General features: G+C 48.7%; 1 protein-coding gene and 1 long non-coding RNA gene across 7 annotated transcripts in view; one reads left to right on the forward strand and one right to left on the reverse strand.

The window, feature by feature from the left end:
- The window catches only part of Rptor (regulatory associated protein of MTOR complex 1), a 371772-nt gene that overhangs the window by 25759 nt on the left and 322513 nt on the right, over positions 1 to 23500 (reverse strand). For all 5 annotated transcript variants that reach the window (XM_021241190.2, XM_013078167.3, XM_004860899.4 and 2 more), the window contains 4 exons: positions 17580 to 17698; positions 11425 to 11528; positions 10684 to 10867; positions 8981 to 9091 (listed from right to left, as the gene is read on the reverse strand). In XM_021241190.2, coding sequence (XP_021096849.2) covers positions 8981 to 9091; positions 10684 to 10867; positions 11425 to 11528; positions 17580 to 17698 — 518 coding nt within the window. The remainder of the gene's footprint in view (positions 1 to 8980; positions 9092 to 10683; positions 10868 to 11424; positions 11529 to 17579; positions 17699 to 23500) is intronic.
- LOC147828732 (uncharacterized) lies at positions 7143 to 21694 on the forward strand. 2 transcript variants are annotated; one of them, XR_015450189.1, is made up of 4 exons: positions 7143 to 7346; positions 15781 to 15955; positions 16792 to 16892; positions 19967 to 21694. It is a non-coding gene; the product is annotated as an uncharacterized LOC147828732 (long non-coding RNA). The 2 variants fall into 2 exon arrangements; XR_015450188.1 differs by lacking the exon at positions 7143 to 7346 and having other exon boundaries at positions 14980 to 15955.

A 23500-nucleotide genomic window follows, 5' to 3' on the forward strand; every position in this document is an offset into this window, starting at 1 on the left:
TTTTCCTGCAGTAATTGAGATGACTGCATGGTTCCCTTTAACTTGTGGATGTGTGCAGTTGTGTGACTGATTTTAACATGAGTCAATTTTGCATTGCTGGGACAGCCTTCACCTGGTCCCCAGTATATTACTGCTGCTTTTGATGTATCAATACTATGCTGAGGACTGTAGGTTCAGGTTCATGAAAGATACTGGCTGGCAGTTTTTTATCCTTATAATGGCTTTGTCAGGTTTTGGTAATGCCATGTTTGCACAATGTGTTGTGAAGTGTTCTTCTTTTTATTTTCTGTGTAGAACTGGAATTACTTCATCCTTAAAGGGTTGGTAGAATTGCCAGTAAAACTATTCAGGTCTGGAGTTTTCTTTGTTGAAAGGTACCCTTGTAAGTTACCATATGTTTATTACACAGTTGTTTTTCGTAACTTTATTAATATTATTGTTATAATCAAGATCATCACATAATTTGTCTTCTATTGTTACTAATAATCTAAAGAAAGGTTTTAATTACTTTGTAGTAATCCTTTAACTTTGTAGTTAAAATAAACAAGGACTATTTTCTCTAATAGACAGACTATGCATTTGTTATTGAGTTTTGGCAGCTTATGGCTTTGGATGTGTGTGTGTTTGAGACAAGGCTTGCTATGTAGTTCAGGCTGTCCTCAAACTTGCAGCAATCCTCCTGCCTCAGCCTCCGAAGTGCTGGGATTACAGGTGTCTGCCACCATGCCTGACTCAATGACTGTCTTATCTAAGCTGTCAAGTTCATGGGGATGAAGTAGTAATGTTAGGTATCTTTTTGATGCCTGATCTTAATGCATCGATCTGTTCTGTCTTTATGTTGGTACCATACTATTTTAGTGGAACTGTGCAGTAAGTTTTGAAGTCAGAAAGCCTGAGTTGTTCTACTTCTTTGACTTTTTAATTTGTACTATTCTGGATCCCTAGCATTTCCATACAGATCTTAGTATCAGCTTATCAGTTTTGCAAAAAATGAAGCTGGGTCTTTACAGGGCTTGTGTTGAATCTGTAGATCTATACAACGAATACTGCCATTTATTCTCTGATCCATGGATGTGTGATTTGTTTCCATTTATCTGGGTCTTGAATATATTTCAATAATGTTTTGTAGTTTTCATCACAGAAGACTTACATTCTCTTGGTAAGTTTATTTCTATGGTAAATACAGTATTTCATTGTTCCTGATACTGTCAATGAAGTATTTTAAAACTTATTTTTAGATTGCTATTGCTAGTGTGTAGAGATGCCAATGGTGTTTGTATATTGACCTTATATGCTGCAACACAGCTGCAGTTGTTTTTTAATTCCAATAGTTTATTAATGGATTTCTTACAATTTTCCATATTCAAGCTATGTTACCTGTGAACAGAGATATTTTATTTTCTTTCCAATATGATGTCTTTATTTCTTCCCCCAGCTATAATTTCCAGTACAGTGTTGAACAGAAGTGGCAAGAAAAGGAAATGTTTGTCTTGCTACCTTTCTTTGAAAAAACATTTTCACAGTGTATAGCATTCTAGGCTGACAACTGTTTCTTCTGGCGCTTCAGATATGTTACTGTATTGTTTTCCATCCTACACGGTTTCTGATGAGAAGTCTGGAGTAATTCTTATCTTTGTTTCACTGTACGTCTGATGCCTTTCATGATTTTCTCTTTAGTTTTGATTTTCAGCAGTTTAAATACAATGTATCTAGGGGAATGTGTGCATGAGCATGTGCTTATATATCCTGCTTTGCTGGATCTATACTTTAATGTTTTTAAAAATTATTTTTGGGAAATTCCTGGCTATTATCTCTTTATAAATATTCCTGTTCCTACTTTGTCTCCTTGGGTTCCAATTATATGTGTGTTAGACTGTTTCATACTGTTCCAAAGCTCCGGTCCCTTCCCATTTTTTAATCTTTGTATTTTATTTTGGGTAATTTCTATCACTTTATCTTTAAATGAATTGTTTATTTTTTCCTTAAAAAATCTCAAAGGCAATCTATCTTTTTTGCTATGTTTTTATTTTATTTCTAACATTTCCATTTGATTTATTTGCTACTTAGGATTGAACCCAGGACTTTGTGCATCCTGGGAAGACAACACTCTGAGATCTATTACTGAGCCAAATTCGCACCCTTTATTTTATTTTATTTTATTTTGAGACAGTGCAGGCTGGCCTTGAACTCACTATGTAGCCCAGGCTGGCCTCGAACTTGCAGTGATCCTCCTACCTCGGTCTCCTGAGTGCTCGAATTATAGGGATGTGCCACCATGCCCGGCTTCCCAGGCATTTTTAAAAATTTTATTTTCGGGGCCAGGGATTTAGCTCAGCGGTTTCGCCTCCTGCTGTGCAAGAGCAAGGACCCCAGTTCCATCCCCGGTACCAAAAAAAAAAAAAAATTTTATTTTATTTTGAGGCAGGTTCTTGATAAGTTACCCAGGCTGGACTTGTGATCCTCCTGCCTCAGGGATTATAAAGTGTGTACCACCACTCTTGGATCCATTTGATTCTTCTTGGTTTCTATCTGTTGAAATTCCTCATCTGCTCATGTGTGTTCTCTATTTTTGTATCAATGCTCTTTTATCATATTAGTCATAGTTATTTCATATTCTATATTTGTTACTTCCAACATCCAGGTTGTCTTGAAGTCTAGTTCTGCTTTCTCCTTGCAGGGGGTATTCTTGTCCTATAATTTGGGGGCAGCTCAGAATTTTTAAATGAAATCCAGACCTAACATGTAGAATAGCAGAAAGCAGGGTAAGCAGATTTAGTTTCATGCCTGGAGACAGGTATATCCCTATTGCTAGGTCCTTCATGTAGGCAGATGAGATGGGTGGGGTTTTGCTGTTGCTATGCTTACCCTCCCAGTATCATCTCTTGCTACTTTTTACAGTTCCTGCCTGTGCTAAGGACGCTGAGGGCTCACACCCAGGGCCTGTTTCTGCTCTCCTTCCAACTCTGGCCAGCAGGTCAGGAGGGGCTCTCTCGGTTGTAAGCAGGGCCTTGTATCTCAGGCTCCGGGGCAGTCCCTCTCGAGATCCTACCCCTCTGCCCAGTGGTGTAGCCCACATGAAAAGTTCTTGGCCCCCTGGAGATGGGGGTTCTCTTTGACTCTACTTTGAGTTGCAGTGGGTCTTTGCCGGGGCCCTGGTGATAGCACTGTTTGCTGCCTTTTCCTCAGGCATGTAAGGGCTATATTCTGTGGGGACAATGGCCTGGGGGAAGGGAGGATGACTTCTCTTGCAGGTTCAAACCACTGAGGATGGCCCTTCTAGCCTCACCCTGCTGTTCCTCCTTGGGGTGAGGGGAGCACAGAGTTGAGCCTGTGAAGTGTGGCTCCCAAGGGATCAACACTATCTGGTGCACGCTTGGCCTCTGATGACCCACTATAACCATCAGGGGATTCTTCTCCCTGCCATGTTCCTTCCTGCTCTGCCACAGTGTGCTATGCTCAAGGCTTGGTTTCCCTGGGCATCACCTTCCCTTTGGGCAACTTTGTTCCTCTGCAGCCCCCACTCCTTTTTTTTCTTGTGTTTTGGGGTTTTTTTGGTACCTGGGATCGAACTCAGGACCTTGCACTTGTGAGGCAGGCGGAGGCACCACTGAGCTAAATCCCTGGCTCCAGCCTCCACTTCTAAAGGTTTCCAGACAAGATTTTGTGTGTGTCTTTTCTTGCTTCCATGGCAGAGTGATGCTCTTCCAGTTTCAACACCCCAGGTGGAAGTGGGGCCAGCCCGGGACTGATTGGAGTCAGAACCCTACAGGTCAGGGTGCAGGACCCTTGGCACACACAGCCCAGCAAAATGAGGACAAGGCTCTTAGGATAGGGCATTAGATCACTGTGGTCCTCAATTCATATGACACTGAGCAGTCACAGTGAAGTCCTTTTTAAGAACGGAACACATCTAATTCAGTCAGTGAGCTCTTGCTCTCTGTTTAAAATCCGGCAATGGACTTACAAATGAACACTGTGCTACAGCCAAGCACTGCAGGAGACAAGCAGTGTGGCCTCTTGTAGTCATTGTCCCTAAAGTGGGGGCAGGCAATCCCCACCGCCAGCAAGTGAGAGCGCTGTGGTCCTCCTGCCAGGCGCCAGGTAGAAACAAGTTAGAGACAGGCGAAGCGTCCACCTCCACCCAGCCAGACCCATTCTCTTTGCTCTCCCGTCACAAAGCATCGTCACCCTGTCCTGGTGACACCGACTGCTCCTCTGAGGTCCCCGGGGAAGAATCTCCCATAGGGTGGGGCCACAGTGGACACAGGGGCCTGGGGACACTTGGAGGTGGGGATGGGCAACCCCCTCGGGAGTGGAGTGTCACAGTCAGCATCACTTTTGTGGGAAAAGCCGCCGGGGAAACATTCGAGGCTGAGAAAATGCTTGGTGTTCACCACACAAGGTGAAAAGGCTACAGAGCTGTGCGTGTGTAAAAATCCCGACAGTGGGGAGGGAACCGTACCGTTGTGCACCCACGTCTGTGTATCGGGTGTGACTTCAATTTTCTGTAGGTTTGTTTTTTGAGCTGTTAACAATGCACTTAAAAAAGCAGATTCATAGATGTGCAGACTCGGCGAAGGGCAGTCTGCCAAGGGCCAGGTCGGGGTGTGAGACCCCATGAGAATGGCCTGCAGCCTTAGGGACAGGCTCTATGCTGAACTCCCCACCGCTGTGGTGCCATGAGCTGTCTGTTAAAGCTCTTCGTGTAATTAAAATTACACTTTAATCTGTTTTAAATTACAAAACTAATCATTGTTCTTTCTGAAAATATGCAAACTACCCCAAAGTGTATAATGCAGAAGCCTTGGGTCCCTGGCTACATCTCTGGGTGGCTCGCTTGTATCACCTGTTGAGCACGGTGCTGCAGTCACAGAGCTGAGCGAGTGATCGGTGGACGCTCCCCTCCAAGTCCGTGCAGACAAGTGCAGCTCAATGTCCATTACCATTACGGGGAGGTATATTTTTAAACCGATTTTCCTACTAACTCATATTCTGTTTTGATTTTCAACTTTTTGCTATTAAAAATGATGTTGTAGCAAGGTGTGGTTGTACACGCCTATAATCCTAGCACTCTGGGAGGCTGAGGCAGGAGGATTACAAATTCAAGCCCAACTTGAGCAACTTAGCAATTTAGTGAGACCCTGTCTCAAAAAAAAAAAAAAGGCTGGGGATGCAGCTCAGTGGGAAGATCCTGGGTTCAATCTCCAGTACCACGTTAAAAAAAAAGGAGTCGAACATCTTTGGATATATGTCATTTATATGTGTACTTGTGGTTTTAAGAATCTATTCCTTAGATGCCAAGTGTGGTGGCCCACTTGTAATCCCAGTACTCTGAGAGGCTGAGGCAGGGGGATGCCAAGTTCAAGCCCTGCCTGGGCAACTCAGTGAGACCCTGGGCAGCTTAGCAAGATGGGTCTACTGACCTGTAAGAAATCTGATCATAAGCTGATAAAGCTAGCCGAAACTCATTACAATCATGTTTTGGGGTACTCAGTCCTACTGACTGATAGGCATACTGGGTATAACTTTGTTATCTGGTGAATATTTCAGTTTTTATATGCAACTTTGAAGGAGTTGAGGGTTTGGAGTTCCTTGTACTGTCTGAGGTCCAATCTTAGCCTTAGAGCTATTTTTTTTTTGGTACTGGGGATTGAACTTGGGTCCTTGTGGTTGCGAAGCAGGCGGCGGAACCACTGAGCTAAATCCCTGGCCCCCTTAGAACTATTTTTAATTTACTTGTGAAGGAGACTAGTAAAAAGGGTTCCTAATGCATTTTATTATGTAAACACATTAGAGGATTAATTAAATTAATAAAAAATACCCTTATAAGTACCATTTGGAAAAGTAGGAAAAATATTAACATGATAAAACATGGCCTGTTCCTTCTACAGTTTAGAAAAGATCTCTCTCTCTCTCTTTTTTTTTTTTGGTACCGGGGATCGAACTTGGGACCTTGTGCTTGCGAGGCAGGCGGCAGAACCACTGAGCTAAATCTCCGGCCATCTCTCTCTCTTTTTAAATGCAGCACTGAGGATTGAACACAGGACCTCTATATGCCAGGTAAGTGCTCCACCACTGAGCTGCATCCCTAGCCCTTTTAAATTTTAATCTGAGACAGTGTCTTGCTAAGTTTCCCAGGCTGGCCTTGAACTTGCAATCCTCCTGCCTCAACCTCCTACGTAGCTGGGGTTACAGGTGTGCACTACCATGCTTTGATAAAGATCCAATTGATGTAAAGGAAAAAGCACTTCAAGTCTCTAAGCCCTAGGGCTGGGGGTGCCCCCAGGTGTTACTGGCAACACAGATGTGAAGGAGCGTTGCTTTCAACCACAGCACGACAGCTTGTCACTTCAAGCTGCACAAACAAGAGTCTGTTTCCACATAGCTGGCAAGGTCAGAGGAAAACAATGATTTACCTACTGAACAGCTTTTTCCTGCCTGCCTCCGTGCGGCAGTCGGGCCTACAGGGACCTCCCAGGCTAATACCATGTGCCATGCCCCAAGTAGGTGGGAGCTCTCAGACAGGGCCAATGTGCCACGCAGGGGCACAGAGGACTGGAATCTGTGCTGAACTGCAAGCGACAGGCACGGCGCTCAGACCCAGCCAGCTGGCACTCCACACGCCTTGGGAGCTTTCCCGTCACCCGTGCCTGAGCCTGGGAGGCTGGCCCACACTAATGCTTGGGAAGGAAAGCATCAAACTCTTTTGTTTTGGCGGTACTGGAGATTCAACCCAGGGCCTACCTTCATTTTGACACAGGGTCTCACTAAGTTGCTAAGTTGCTCAGGCTGGGCTCAAACTTGTGATTTTCCTGTCTCAGCCTCCCAGAGTGCTGGGATTATAGCTGTGGGTCATTTTTAAGTTTAAGAGGAATGTGCTTTGGATCATCTATGTGGTTCCTCCATTTCACCGCATATAGAAGAATAGGCCAGTTTCAAGGACCTCAAGAGAAGCTGCTCATTAGCACTCTAAGGAATCACCACCACTGCCAGCAGCTGCCCCTGCAGCCAGGGAGGATAGCAGGCCAACCATCAGATTTCTCGGACACCTGATCTCATCTGTGTGAGCAGGAGACAGTCTCAGGAAACCAAACTTCCATTAATGTTAAACTAAATTCCATTTCACTTCTAAACAGGCCATGTCAAGGTTCTAAAGGACAACTCTGTCTACCACCCCAGGGTCTAACTCCTTCCCAGAGCTTGCTCATTTACGAGGGCAGTTCTTGTTTACTGCACACAAATTCCAGGACGTGGGTCCCTTTCCCCTCTTAACCAGAAGGTCCCAGTGACCAGAAAAGGGCACTTTCCTCCCTGCATGGCAACAACACACCTACAGTCACCTGAAGGTAAGCGAGGCGAGCCCAACTTGTTAGATCCTGTGCTTGCTGACCACAGCCCGAGCCACGACCCTGAGCAATGCTGGGGTTGTTCATGTGTGGCACATGCGACTGTCATCATTCTGTAGGGCCAGGTTTCATCATGAGCATTTGCTTATGCCACTAATTAATTTTAAACTTAAGTTTTTTTCCTTTTTTGCAGTACTGGGGATGGAACCCAGGGTCGCATGCACACTATGGAAGTGTTCCAGTACTGAGCTACACCCCTTGTACTTTGTAAAAGTTTACTGGGACAGGTTTTGCTAAGTTGTTCAGGCTGGCCTTGAACTTGTGATCCTCCTACCTCATCCTCTTCAGTAATTTAAAGCTTAATTTTTAAATAGCTCCAATAATATCTCACTAAACATTATCTTAGCAAATCAGTTACTGGGCCAAAGGGAGCAGCTGGTTAAGGCTTCAAATACTTATTATCAAAGGGCCTTCCAGAAAAGTCAAGCCATTCTACACTCTTAGATTCATCTAAAAAATGAAAAAGAGACCTTCTTTCCCTTGTTGGCAGAGAGACTGACAATAAATTAGAACATTATTACTGGCCTTGGATACCAACAATTATTATCTTGCATTTTTACTGACAAAAATCTGTATTCACTATGGGGAGTGAAGTGGGAGAATGCTGTAAAATAGAATCCAAATGCTTTCCACAGAAGTTACTTAGTCATCTGGTTTGATACACTATTAAGAATAAGCTACAATTGGGCCGGGGGTTTAGCTCAGTGGTTCTGCCGCCTGCCTCGCAAACGCAAGGACCCGAGTTCGATCCTTGGTACCAAAAAAACAAAACAAAGAATAAGCTACAATTTTCAATTTTCAGTTATTATTATGAAGGGAGAGGAAGGTTTTCTAAGAATGTGCTTTAGACTTATAAAAATCTAAAGATGAGTCTGTGCAGAGAGACAAGACACCAAAGATCCCGATGATAAGATAGCTCCTGTGCTGCCCCAGGGGAGGGCCAAGGACCATGACCCGGACACACCTGGGGCTGGAATGTGCAGCCGGAGTTGCGTGTCCCCCGGACTTGTCTCAGGCTGTGGCTGGCAGATGAGACTGAAAGGCAGTCTTGCCAAACAAGCCCGAGTGTGCGGGGGCAGCCCAGAGTGCTGGGTCACCATGCACGGGCCTCGGTGCACTCCTTCCCGTGAGCAGAGGGACCTTGGTGAGGAGGGTGAAGTGACAAATGTGACAGCGGGAGCCCTGGAGAGGCAGGTTCCTTAGTCTCTCCTCTCAGAAGGCAAGAGGGAGGAGGCGCACACCCCGCTGGCTGTCCAAACTGCTGACACCCTCATCATGACAGCAACGTGGTGCCACCCTCCCACAGCCACCAGTGCCATGTGACAACAGCTGCAGAGCCCAGTGGCAAGGCCAGTGGGGCAGCAGAAGCCCTCCAAAGCGCTGGCCATCAGCCTGGGACGCAGCCTCCCCTTGGGGTAGTGGGGTCTCCAGTGAGTGCGAGGAGTAGAGGGGTCAGCACGAGGCCAGAGGCCAGTGTTAGGGACACGTGGGGAAGGAGGAGGGCTGAGCATTGGGCTCCAGCCCTGGGTGCTGGCCCGCCTCACGGGGCCCCACCCAGCCTGACCAGGACGCACCTTCATGACGGGCTGGGCAAAGTACCGGGCACTCCAGTCACAGAACCCCGTCTGCATCGCGGCACAGATGAAGCTTTTGTGTCCAGCAGCATCGTCTGCATCATCGGCAGTCTTCCGGGTGTCGAGAAGGAGGAGGGTCAGAAGAAAAGAGGAAACCAGGCCTTAATGTTCCCTTACTTCTCTGTGTGATTAAAAGAGGTGCTGACGGGGACTGAGGTGGTGTTGAGCTCAGTCTGCTCCTCACCCGGGCATCCTAATGACCAAGCCATCCTGCACATCTGGACAGGGGTTGGGTGGCAAGGGCTCCTGGGGCCGCCCAGTGTGGCCTGGCCAGCACAGTTGCAGTCACCCTACACTGAGTCCCACCGCTGGTGCTGACAGGCTCCCACATGCAGCTCCTCAGTCCTGCATGCCCCTGCTGCCTGGCACAGGCTGCCCCTCTGATAGCCACAAAGACACAGCTGGGCATATAGCCAAGGTCAACTGGGGCCTAACTGCTTAAAACGCTGGAAGCTGCTATGTGGACAGTGGCCATTTCCCACCATAAGCCCTGGGGTAGCCCTAGGGTGCCAGGGTTAGTGTTTGCCTTGTTCCACCCAGCTGGGCTCCAGGAGTACCCATGCCAAGTGCTCTGAGGTGGGCTGAAGGCACTCCTCACACCAAATCTTGGCAGAGGAGGGGCTCCCATCACCTGGGGGACAAGAGAGGGGCTCATCGCCCACTGGAAGCTGCAGCTTTGGCTCTACAGGACTGTGGGGACCACCCACGTCTGTGCCAGTTGTGGTGCTCCCCTAGACCACAGCCCCTTACACCCCAGCAACCCTCCCCATCAGGGCCCAGGCAGGAGGCCACTTGTACTTGGGGCTCATTGGCCATCAAGGCCCTCAGTCAGGTGGCTCGGGCCTGACCAGCACATGGAGATCTGCCTTAGTGCTGCTGTGTGGGCCCTGCTGATCACCCACACGGCAAACCTTGCCTGGAGTTAACCCCCAAGGTGGCCGGGACTCCATTCTGTTCACTGGTAACCAGTAAGCAAGGGCACCCCTCCAGGGCGGAGAGACGCTCACTGCTCCTGGTGACAAGGCAGCCAGATGCCCTCAGCACGGCCCAACAACCTTCTTCAGATCCTGTGTCCTTGACTGAGAAAGATACAAGCTCCTAGGACTTTACAGGAGGCCCAGGGTCAGCACACCTGGCCTGGCTCTCGAACTCTGGAGGGAAAGCACAGCTCTCTCTTTCCTGGAATTTCCTTTCCCACTTAGCTAAAGGCAAAGAGAGTGTGCTTGTGTGGACTAATTGAATGTTTATGGGAAAAAACAAACAATCCATTCAGAACAAACACTTTGTGGAGCAGCTGCCACCTCACGCTGATGCAAAATGCTCTTTACCCAAGAAAGGAAAAAAACAAATTAATTCCATGTGCTTATTTTGTCACATGGGGTTGCCAAGACCAGCGGACCAGGACAAGCTGCAGAATAGGAGGCGCCTGTGATGAGTGGGACCGGCCAGCTGGCAGGCAGGGGACTGGATCGAGGAGCCACTGCCCACCCAGGTCTGGTCAACAAAGGCAGTCATCAGGTGGGGCCAAGGAAACTAAACGTGAGGCCTCACACTCACATGGGAGGAGCCAAGCCCTCAGCACCAACCACAGCGTACAGTGCCTATGGGTCATGAGGAGTGCAGAAGGGGCTGCATCTGTGTACCTGGTCTGGGCCCTTGTCGAACATCTTCCGTGTCCGGGGGAACTGGTGGGAGTGAGGGGTGTACTGCGCCCCTGTGGGGCCTGTGGGGCCCGGGCGGCCAGGAGGCAGGTCACGGCTGACTGGCTGCTTGGCCACGTCATTGGTCAGACTGCAGCTGCTGGTGCTGGACGCCGGCGGGGAACCTCTATGGGGAGAAGAGCAGACAGCAGGCCTTACTGTGGGTCCCCCACCTGGGAATGAGACACTAATCCCCTTCCCTAGGTGCTGCTAGCAGACCCAGGAACGTCCTCAACCACTGATATGTTAACATGACTTCCAAATGCTGGGCTGCTGTGCTGGGTGAGGACCATCCTAGCTGTCCCCTGGCAGGCACTGAGAACCACCCCTCCCTGGACTCTACATCCCAGGAGGCACTGAGGACTAACTGGACCCAGGGCAGATGTCAGGGGAGCTTGGGCTGAGGGTGCACACTTACATTCAGTTTCTGGGACAGAGAAGGATTCTTGGAAGGCCTCAGATTAGATGAACATGGGTATGCATGGAAGGGGACACAGACACAGAGAAAGGGAGGAGACGGGGAGGGAGGGAGGGGAACACAAGATAACATGGGGGAAGAGGGAGCGCAAGGAGCTGAGCAGTAATGGGAGGCAGGTGGCTGGGACTGTCCATCATGTCCATTATAGATTGCTGAGGGGAGGCTGGCACCAGGCCACTTATCCCACCCAGTGGGTGTGCACTTACCCGACTTGGTGGATGTGCATGCCCTTGTTAGTTGGGCTGGCCGGGGCCGACTGTGTCAGAGAGGAGGTATCGAGGATGCGCTGAGGTCGGGCATTCACTGTGGCCTAGAAGGGCAAAGAACAAGTGACACAGGAGGTCAGAAGACAGGATCAAGAGGCTGATGGCTGCTCTTGCATAGTTTCAAAATGGCAGAACAGATCTTTAGGGTGAGGAAATCTCAAACACCAATGGGAGAACTTCTGCTAGACAGCCAGCAACACTTGCACTCCTGGACTTCTGCTCCCAGCACGCAGAGGGGCTGGCGGGGCCTCTGGGTTCTGGGTCCTGGAGGCTGTGCAGTCAGTAGGGGCCAGGTGAGGCAGAGCAGAGTCCTCCTCCAAACCAGGAAGGTGGGACAGTGGATCTTTATTCTTTACAGCCACTGACTCCTCCACCAGGGACAGACCGTGAGAGCTGGCGGGTACCAGGTTGCCTTCTAGAAGTCCGGGAGGGGGCCAGAGATTTAGCTCACTGGTGCTGCAGCCTGCCTTGCAAGTGCAAGGTCCCAAGTTCTATCCCTGGCACCCCCCCAAAAGAAAAAGAAGCCCGGGAAGCACAAGAACCAGAGACAACCTCAGCCTTGGGAAGCTCCTCTCCTGGGGGACCCGCCCTGCCCTCATGTTCCTGAATTATTCATGTGCAGTCAGGAACACTGTCCCCATAACTCAGCCACCACCAGACAGAAAGTCAAAGAGAACAAACCACCCTGAAAGTCTTCACTTAAATACACAGCATGAACGCTTCCCAGGAAACCCCTGGCTTCAAGTTGGAAAGGGCAAGAAAAAAGAGCCAAACTGCTCTTCGAACAGTATTTCTTATTTTTTAATTACAAGGGAAATACATGTTCTTGCTGAACTTGTTTCTGCTTTGGTATTTTAATTATTCAGCCAATTCTACAGGCACAAACCTCCCACAAAATGTGACAGACATATGATTCCTCAAGTCTAAAAGAGAAAAATTTAAACTGTAACTTTAATATATACTTCTCAAAACTTCTGGAGAAAGAGTGGGAGGTGATGAAGAAGTCATCAGAGAGCTTTAGGGGTTGAAATGCAGACTTTCACAGAACCCACTGACCTCTCTCATGCTCAGGGCACAGGACCTGAGCTGCGCCAGTGGTTCAAGAGCCGGCGCCTTGCAGCCTCAGGCGTCCCTCTGACTGCTGCCGCTGCAGTCACTGCCGCCTCCATGACTCACAGGAGCTCCTTGGGGAAAATGAGCTGGAGCCTGGCTAACTCTCTGCTGCACACAGCCTGCCTGATTTCGAGATGCAGTTTACACCCATGGCTGCTACCACAAGTCATTTTGTTCATTCTCAGAAATTCTGACAGGGCTGGACCAGCACAGGACGAGGGAGACCTCCACGAGTGTGGATGCAGCAACTTGAGCTGAGCCATTCCAGTCTGCTGACACCTCCCCAGGGTTGGCTGTGCGGAAGGGGCTCATGGCGGGCCTGAGCACAGCGTCACTCAGGGAGGGGATCAGGAAGGCCTGGTGTCACTATGAGGACTGGGGACACTGGGCAGGAGGACTGGAACAGGCTTGAGGACAGGCCTTCCTGCACAGTTCCTGTCATGTACCAAGTACTTGCTGGGAAAGCTTTTTTGTCTGTTTGTTTTTTGAGGCAGGGTCTCCCTTTGCAGTTCAGGCTGACCCTGAATTCACTATGTAGCCCAGGCTGGCCTCAAAATTGCGGCGATCCTCCTGCCTCAGCCTCCTGAGTGCTGGGATTACAGGCATGCACCACCATGCCTGGCTTCGGCAAGCTTAATGGAACACTTGTGTAGAGGCTGGGTCTGGGGACACAGACTGAAGAGGACAGCATGTTGCACAAGACCAGGGACCTGGACCCCACTCAAGCCCTTCCTTATCATGTTCGCCCCATCACTGGCTACCTGTCTGGGAGGGGTAGTGGGTTCCAGAAACATGCCAATTGCTTTCACATCAGGGGTCTGGAACTATGCGTGGGAAGTGGCACTGACCAAAGTCCACTGTCGCTTGATCACCGAGAAGAGACAACTAATACCTAGAAATTGTATTTCCAAAAGAAATGTTTGCTTTATTTATTTCGGAAATTCAGAATCCCTTGTCAGGGAACCAGAAGGACTGCAGAGTACCAGTGGGAACAGGTTCCTGGATGCTGCCCCAGAGCATCTGGACAGTCTCTCCAGCAGAGGCTTCTGCGTGGAAATTCCACAAGGCAACATGATTTTAAAAAGACATCTGCATTGGGGATTTAGCTCAGCGGCACCACGCCTGCCTTGAAAGCACAAGGTCATGAGTTTGATCTCCAGTACCACAGAAAAAAAAAAAAAAGAAAAGAACACCAAACAGACATATCTGTAAGTAACTTGTACTGTGATGGCGGGAAGCTGCGTGTTAATGACACAGAACTACTGACCATGCTTTTCTGAGCAACTCAATCTTCATTTCATTGGTCACTCAGGGCTTTGGTCTCTAAAAGAACATTTCGCCACTGGTTAAGAACAGTAATAGTGTCCAATGTGCCTGGTCTGCACCAGTCTCACTGCAGATGTAGTTCCTGAAGTGATCCAGAGGCAGCAACACTATTTTTAGGTGAGTTTATATGTCTGTGCATTTAGATTTCCTCATAACGACTAAAATGAGAAGTGACTGTGAACCCTGACATCTGAACACCTGTGGATTGGAGATGCAACCCCTTCCTTATTCTCTCTCTCTCTCACTCTTTGTTTTTTCCCCTTCCATATTCTCTTAAAACCTTGACAGCAGGAGGGGTCATGAGGTGAGAGCTACTGAGGCCACAAATACTTCCTCAGGGTCATTACTCTCTTCCTACCATACTTCTGTGTAGCTTGAGATTACCCATAGTGAAAACTAAGAGCACAATGCAAACTCCAAGGTTTTACAAACATGCAATTAGGCCATAGCTGTTGAGCTGTAAGGGTTCATTCTTAAACAGTTGGTAGCAACTCTATACAGTACTTGAATGGAGAATTCTAAGGCGTGTTCCACAATAACAAGGCTTTTTTGACTCTGATGAACAAATTTGGCTTCAGAGTTAACCTAAAATAGTCTCACTTCTCTATAAAATGAAATATGATCTCTTTAGTTCCTAGAGCACAAAGTAAGGCATTTCTTGAAATTAAAATGAAGACAAGAAAGGATTCCCTTAATGTTTATGCTTCCAAATCTTTCAGTAGCAGTGTTTACTCACACACACACACACACACACACACACACACACACACACACAGCACACACTGCACTGTGTTAACTTGGTCTCCAGAGGAGGCTCAAACTGGTCTCTGTTACTGGCTGTGGTATGTCTTCAGGCTGATGGCTGTGTGCACACCAGGGTGTATGTCACAGATCAGCAGAGCAGGCACAGAGCCATATACCCCTTTGCTGAGGGTTCTGGAGCTTGTTTGGAATGAATGCACTTCCCTATCACAGGTGATGCCATCTGCTCGGGGGTTGCTAACAAGGCAGGTCACACACAGGGAGGGGGAGGGTGTCGGGGACGGGGTGGGGTGGTGGGGGTGGGGGTGGTGGCTGAGTTCCTTAAAAGTGGGAGTGGGAGTGGGCGTGGGCTTTGCTGGCTCACTGGTACACACTTAGTGAACAATCCAGGAGGACCCAGGGCTGGGAGGGTTTGGCCAGCATCTCTATCACAGAGCAGGGAGGAGTGGTTTTTGTGTCAGAGAATAGAGAGGTTCCTAAGAGGGACTATTTAACAACCCGAGGTTGGGTCTATGGCCATGAACTGATAGTTATGAAATTAATATTAGGCACCAGGACTCTAGTGTTAAATAATTCAGGTGGAGTTTAGTAAGGGCAAATATATAAAAGACACTGGAAAATAAGCTCAAATAGGCTAGATCCTCATTCACAATGACTGAACTACTCAAGGACCTAAATTAATTGCGGGCCTCCAGCTTCTGCTCCAGAAGGGGAGCAGGCTGCCCTGTGTCTTCAAGAGCAAAGAAGAGGCCATCAGACACCTCTGTGTGCCAGAGACCTGTGACAAATGAAGTGAACTGGCCAGTCTCTGCTTTCTTTGAAAATAAATTCTAAAAATTTAAACCATTCATTAATGTCCACACAAAGCTGTGAAAATGACTGAAGTGCAAATGATTCTTTAAAATCTAACCTTGAAATATTGCACTAAAAATGGCAGACTACCTACAGCCTGAGAGAGCATTGATAAGTGGCAGGAGGCAGTACTGGGTCATTTATTAGTTTTCTTTCTCTTTTTATGGCAGTGTTAGCAGGATCAAACCTAGGAGTTTTCCAAAGAACAATGAAAACATTAACTTGATTGGCTGTTTTCCACAGGCCAGTGACACATGAAGGCAGACTGAGAGGTACCCCTGCAGCAAGGATGGGCATCTTTCATCTGGCTCTGCAGCTAGTCACACCGTGATGGAGTCCACTGGGGGAGCCGAGCAGTCCATTACGGGGAGAAGTCAGAGCAGGATTGAGCAATGCAGGCTGTCCCAAACTGTCAACAGTAAGCCCAACATGTTACTGTTAAGCTGGATGTTCTACTGGGCATGGAGGGCAGGGAAATATCTCTGGACCAACAAGTCTATGCTTCTAGGACAGTGTGCCATACATGTGACATGCTTGAGTTTAAAACTGAGAACTCACTCCTGCATTATTCTTTTGCTGCTTTAAAGAGAAAGATGAGTCTGACTACTATTGCATTTAAAAACTAAGGGAATAAAGAGGCTCTGTTTACTATTACTTGTGATACTACCAAGAGCTAAAGAAGTAACAACCACAGTCAATGAGGCGATTTCAATCAGTCAGGGAAAAGACATAAACTAACACAAAATAATTCCAGCTAAGAGACTGAACACCATGCAGACAGGATGAAGGCAGGAGACTATTGCAGGGGCTTTGGCTCAATGGCAGGCTAGGACCAACCGATGAGACAGCACCAGGGCAGAGCTTAATAACCCACTGGGAGAAAAAACAAGGGGCTGAGACTGAAAGGCACAGCTCTGGGGGCCCATCAGCCGTGGTGGACAATTCTTCAGTGTGATGTAGTCAGAGGAAGGTCAAGGGTACACCAGGCAAATGTAAGATATGGTGATATGCTTCTCACAACCTTTCTGCAAGCCTGCAATTTTATTAAGTTAGAAAAAACTTTAAAAAATGCTACAGTGAATTACTTCTAGATCCATTAATAAAAGTTAACTAAAAAGATATATTGTGCAACTTTGATAAACAACTAGATAACCAGAAAAAACATACGAAGCAAGTGTTTTCAGACACTAGATGTTGAGTACTCAGGAGGGGGATCCCTAAGAGATAGAAATAAACAACTGACCCAGTTTATAGCTTGCAGGCAGCTTCCAGCCCATCCCTGGCTGCAGCTCAGAGAAGGGGAACCCAGATGAAGCTGGCACTTTCAAGCAGCGAGGACACAGAGCCAGCTCCAGGTAGGCCGAGGGGGCTGGGATTTGCAGGGTGCAGTGGTGGGGAGGAGGAAGCTTCCAAAGTCTTCAAGGATGTCCCACATGTCTCTGACTGACACTTTTCTGCTCATGGGTGTGGGAAAAACCCAGGAGACTGGGAAAAGAACTGGAGGGCGTTAGGCCAAATTCTGAGCTCACAGAAAGGACTGGGAAGAGCTTACAGTCCTCCAAAGGATTTACACTTGTATCTAGAAATCAGGATAAGAAGACCAAATGAAATCCAAAGTAAGCAGCAGGAGGAAGGAAGCAAAAAAGGTAAAGTAGCTGTCAATGAACGAAAAATTTAAAAACAACAGAGAAAACCCAATGAAACCCAAAGATGATTCTCTGAAATCTCTACTGGCCAGAAGGATCAAGGATGAGAGAAGTTGTCAACACTAATGTCAGACAAGGAGGCAGGGACATCGCTACAGATCATACAGATGTGAAGATCATGAAAAATAACAATGCTGACAACTACAGTTATGCTAATACAGTTCAAAGTATATTACGAATATACAGTTTAAAAATATTTGTGAAAGCTCAACTTATTTATGTACTTTTAAAACCACAGTGTAGACCTATTAACTGTACTGGAGATTTTTGCTTGAATATTCATGAATGAAAATCAGAAATTCGAGAGCTTCAACATAAACATCCCATCATACCTACCTTGTAGGCAATGCTGTTGAGTACTTTCATGGCCAAATCAGAAACATCTGGATAAGGATCAGCAGCAAGATGCAATAAGACTCTCCAAATTTGAGTGTAAACACTATTAAAAGAAACTCCTAGAAAAAAAGAAATGGGAGATGTTTCAGTAGCAAATAGCTGCTGTTGCACAGATTGGCAGCTTCTGAGGTAGCTTGAGTTCCTGAAAACCTAATCGTGGTAGCAGGAAGGGGAGGGTTAAAGAAAGATTCCTGGTTTGCTATTCTGGTAAGGGGTCCAGAGATTCAAGAATCCTAGCAGTGTTCCTCAGGCTTAATCACACTGGTCTCATCTTCTGAGGCTAGCTCTTTCTAAAAGGAAAACAGATAGAGAAGAGCAGAATTTGCATTTGGGATGCTCTAGTTGACTGCAGAGGATTGCAGTCTCCAAGTAGCATTTGATTTTATGTTCTAGATTCCTGGAAGCCACCATGGTCTATGATATGTGGTCTATGGGGGATGCAAGTCTGTCTGCAGCCCACTTGACACTTAGTGCATGCCCTGTGTGCTGTAACTTGCTGGAATCCTTTTACCCATTCCACATGCTGGCGCTGTTCTGAGGTCCTAGGAAATCATGAGATGCATGCGATATGACCACTGCCCCCCAGATCTCCTAACTCACCCCAAGCATGACTAAGGGTGTACTTGACACAAGGTCTTATCCAGCATGTCCAGATGCAGAGGCATCACAGGAGGTACTAGAGGCTCAGACATATCAGCCTGTTACAGTGCAGATGTGAGGGAAGAAAACAGGAACTTGCCGAGGGCTTTAGCGAAGGCTACTCAGTCGTTTTAAATTCTGCAATAATCCTGAAGGCAGGGATTGCCCTGGTATGAGAGGAGGAGGTGAGGCCCAGGGAGCCCTTCTGCTGAGGTCCAAAGTGAAGGATGTGAACATGTCTGTCTGTCTGACTTTCAAGCCAGTCAGGAATTCCAGGACACAGTGCTGCCCCAGGGAGATGCAGACATGGGCATGAGAGGATCCAGGAGCAGGGCTAGGAGATGAAGGCCAGGAAGACAGATGGAATAGGCATGGGGTGCGGGCGGGGTGGTGTCTGAAGGGGAATGAGGATTGTTCCCCCAGAGAAGAAGCGGGGGAAGGAAGCTGGCAGCATAAGCAAGACCTGCATCCTGGAAGTGATGGAGACACTTGGAGCGTCTGGAGAACCATGACTGAAAACCAAGAGCCAAACAAGGAGCTCGAGAGTGGCACACTCAGAAACCCAGACATGGGTCCGTCAGCTGAAGCTTGGAAGGAGGCTGCAGAGAGAAAGGGCCTTAGGAGCTGGGGCCAAACTGACTCTAGAAAAGGGTGTGGTTTGAGTGAAGGCTGCTCAAAGGAGGAGAGGAGCTGCGTGTGGAAAAGCAGAGGAGGCACCAGAAGAGTCCTTGCTCAAGGTGCTGCCCACTGGGAGCTTCATGAGGGGAGGCAGAGACGCCTGCTTGGAGTTGGCCGGAGATAGCTACCCAGAGCTCCTTCCTTTTTATTTTGAGAGAAAGCTGGACAACGTGCTGGAAAGCACACACTTGTTTAACACAGAGACTAAACGGATTTCAAATAGGCTGCAATCTTGTGCCCCTTCCCTGGCTGCTTATGATGGGCGTGCTGTCAGAGGACAGAGCGCCTGTGATGAACACAGCTTTAGTAGAACAGGTTTCATGTGACACAGTCAGGTCCACAAACAGACCAGACGAAGGCTTAAAGTCAATGAGGTCCAGAGCTCCGCGTGGATGCTCATCCTCACCTGCCACTTGCCCGAGCCCATCGTTTCTCACTGGTGGACCTGAGTGCAGGGCCAAGAGTGCTGCTCCCCGGCACCTTCACCGGGCGGAAGGTGTGCTCTGATACGCATTTACAGAAGTTCTGCTACTTCATCATTCCGCCAAGGGGGATCAAGAGCTGCCATGCTCTGAGAAGCTCATCCCCTCGGCCTCTCTGGAGACAAAGCCGGAGATGCCCAGGTTGTTGCTGATTACCCAGAGGATGAGACCTAAGGAGGGTGTTTCTCTGGGGTGGCAGCTCATGGTTATATGACGGTCCTGTGAGTGGGTAATGTGTGCTCACTTTTGAGCATGCTCCGCAGTGCTGAGGGCTCACTCAGAAGAGCCAGGCGGTGCATGTAGAAGGAGGCCAAGGCCCATGGTAAATCCGGACTTGCGTGAAATGAATGCCACACAGTCCCTGGCCAGCATGGAGGAGGCCCTGCAGCAGTGTGGACAGCCCTGGGTGGGAACCACGGCCATTCACCTGCTGCTCTCAACCAGAGTCTAAGTAAATTGTTTGGTAAAATCAGAGCTGAATCTCTGTGGGAAAATGTCCTCAGTCTAATTTATTTCCCGTCCTGGCAGATGCCTGTTCATAGGAACTGTGCTCTATGTTATGGGGAGCAGCAGGCAGGAGGAAGCTGCTTCGAATAGTCTTGATTCACGTGATTCACAAGCAACAAGAAGGAAGGAGAATGTGTCCATCGTTTCTGTAAGCAGCGTCACTCAGCAGGAAAGGGAGAGCCCCCTCCCCACCACGACGGAAGCTCTCACAGATGCCCTAGGCTCATCGCCACCCTTGCTCAGCGTCCTTTCCCTCATTATTTTCGGGCTCACAGGCAAATCTGGCCCAGTGACTCATCAGAAGCAGCTTCCTCAGAAGCTCAGCTGCAGTGTGCCACTGGGTGTGAAAGGACTGTGACGTTGACAGTGAATCTCGGTTTGACTCAGACGATGGACCCTCGTCACAGGACAGGGTGGGGCGAGAAGGAGCCGGGGAGGGAGGGAACGGCGTGGGAGCAAGTGCAGGAGGCCCTTCTCATCAGCCCTTATCCATCTCTTAGGCCAGGGGCACAAACGCCGGGCAGGCAGATGCCTAGGGCATCCCCATTGCCCCATTGGCAGCTGTGTAAACCAAGGTGTCCGGCATCAGGCCGGGGTGACAGGTACAGATCCCTCTTGGGGAAGTGGTCTGGAGTCAGGAGCTCAACAGAGCGCCAGTAGAAAGGTCTGGCACTGTGCATGTTGGCCATTATGGTTTATTTTTAAAATTTAAATTTTTATTATTGTGTTGACTTTCTTGCAGATCTCGACTTTGATGTAACACTGTGACTCTGTAGGGAATTAAAAAAATCTAATTTTTGCCAGTCTCTTTGACTATAACAGATAAGTACAATTACTAGTAAAAAGCATAAAACTATGATTAAGAATTGCTACCTTCTTTCCTGTTTGGTCACAACAGTGATTCTCTCAGATACCTACTGTGTGGACTGTCGGCTCTTAGATCTGCTGTCTCCAAGTCAGAATGCAGGCATCTCCACACAGAGATCAGGGCCCCCTGGGATGGAGGCAGAGACACCTACGTCCTGGCCCCACAGAGGGGCAGGAGCTGGGAAGGGCCTGTGTCTGCCACTTGCCACACTCCTGTAAGTGCCGAGAATCTGTATCATGTCTAGACTAGAAGTAATAAAAGATCAAGATGAATGGGTCTAGAACTTATTTTCAGAGCAAGGGCCACAACTTTCAGAGAAGCACATGCTATAGGATGTTCCTCAGGGCTCTGTGCAGACGCCCAAACCATGGGGCCCTGCTGGCAGAGTGGCTGGGGAGAGGAAGCCTGGCTGGTGGGAGGGCTGCAGGCCCCATCCTCTGAGGATGTGGATGGCTGAGAGCCTTCCGTTTTCTTCAGAAACTATCTCCTGGGGTTCTGGGTTTGCTTCTTTCCTGCGATGCCTTCCTGTCTCTGGTGCCCTGCAGTGACTCCTGGGTGGCCAAGGGCTGTACCCACAACTGAGCACCCTTTAGGCGATCACGCTGACCCACTGCTTTGCCCTCCCTTCCTCCCGTGCAAGCTGGAGTTGTGGACCTCGTCTGTTCCCAGGAGGGACAGAGCATGTCCTGGTACTGGCAGCCAGTGTGTCTGAACAATCTTTTCAGCAGGGCTCCTCAGTTTCCCTAAATGACACACTCAGTGATAGCTTTTAATCAGGGGTTTTGGTTCTAAAAACACAGTTAATCCATCTCATGGCACTGGAAACAATGCCGTTCATTAATCAAATTCATGAGACCTCCAATCAGAATGTGTGCAGTCCTTCGCCACCACCCTGCTTAGCCTTCTTGTTGATCAAGCATCGGGCTTTCGATGAGCAAAGGCGGAAACTGATCCCCTCTACCTTGAGATGCAGAGGGAGGCCTTGCCAGATACACTGCTGTCGGCCGTGGGCCTGTGTGAAGGCTTGGAAGGCTCTCTCCTAGGGCTTCCTGGCATGCTGGCAAGAAGAGGAGGATGAGAGGAGGTGGCTGCAGGGCCATCCTGTTAATGCAGTCACAGAAGCCTGGGGGCAGTGGGACGGTGGAAGCCTGCTCTGTGGGCCTTGGACTGGGTCTGTTGGCTCTTTTCTCTCAGGAGTTGCTCTGCCCGGTAGATCCTGAGTAAGGTGGAAGGCTTGGATTTGAACATGGCTCTCATCCCAGGTCCCATGCTTAAGCAGTGAGAGTGCGGTGAAGAGCAGTGTGACGACACCCAGTGTCCTTCTCTTGGTTAAGTGGGGGTGATGGCAGTGTCCTGAGGCCTGGGGCCCACAGGGAGAGGGTAAAGCTAGATCTGGCTGCTGTTGTCCCTTCAGCCAGCATCAGCTCTACCTTAGATGTGTTGCTATGGTGACACGTTTTCAACACAGCATAAAATGTCACTGTTTTACAGAGCTGTGAAACCCCTGGTCCAGCCTCTGAGCTACATCTCAGCCAGTCAGTGCCTTTTGGATGAGACTCCTGCCACCAGAGAGCACATCCACAGGCTACCATATCCCTTTTCTTCAGGTCCCCAAACAGAAATTCAGTCCCACCTTGCTTTCTCAATCTGGGATGGCTAGACTCTGGCTGAGACGCAGAGTGACAGGTGGAAAGACAGGAGCACATGATGAGACAACCCTCTTGGGCCCGGCATCTGAATGGAAGTAGGGCCTTTACAGAGGATGATTCAGGGCTATGTGCACAGTAATTACCCAGCCATGGGGTCAGGAGTGTATAGCACAGCCAGGCCCCAGGTGTCTGAACACAGGCATTCATCAGCCTCCATCTACCCCAAGCTTCCCCACTGGCACAGCAGCAACAAGAATGTGGGAAAGAGGGATGGGATGAACCTGAGGGATGGAAAAGGCAAGGACACTTGCTGTACATGTCAGCAAGAAATGCCCTTACAGGAGCTTGGCAATAAAAATGGCAAGGGCATCCCTTACACAGCTGGGTTAAATGTGACACGAAACACCTTCTGGGCTGGGCGCTGCCTGCAGGACCAATTTGCCTGAGCTGTATGGAGCCAGGTGCATGGATAGGGGCCCAGTGGAGGTGGTGTCCAGGCATACAAAAGTACTGGTGGCCAGGGTGAGGCTGCTGTGGAGCTGCCCTGTTGAGGACCACAGCAGCTAAGGGAAACACAGCTATGACTGGGGAGGCAAGCATCGGGCTGGTGTGAACCACTTTCCTGTGGTCTACAGACACGCAGGTGGGCTGCAGAGAGCAAGACTGTGAGGTGGGGAGGGCCCAGGAACAAGAAGGATTGATTAGGAGATCCACATGGTTGTCAGGCCATGACTAAGAGACAAGAAGAGTGAAGAGATCAGAGAAGATTTCAGAATGGGAAGTGCTGTGGAGATGCAGGCTCCAGCTCAGATGGGGCAGGCCCTCCTGTGTGCAGGTGACTGTGGACACCTGCAGCAGGTTAAGTCAGCGGGGAAAGCAGAGCAGCAGAATGGCTGGGTGTGTGGTGCTCTTGGGGTGAGCTCCTGGAAGGAAGCTGCTTTTATGGGAACAGGTGTAAATATGTGAATGTCCCAGGTTGCCATGGTTTTGAAAACCTCTTTTGCAATATTCAGGGAAAGGGGCTGAAGAGACTGGTGT

The sequence above is a fragment of the Heterocephalus glaber genome, unplaced genomic scaffold (genome assembly GCF_053883595.1).
Source record: "Heterocephalus glaber isolate CG9 unplaced genomic scaffold, H.glaber_assembly_v1.0 deba00000937, whole genome shotgun sequence".
Taxonomy (NCBI): Eukaryota; Metazoa; Chordata; class Mammalia; order Rodentia; family Bathyergidae; genus Heterocephalus; species Heterocephalus glaber.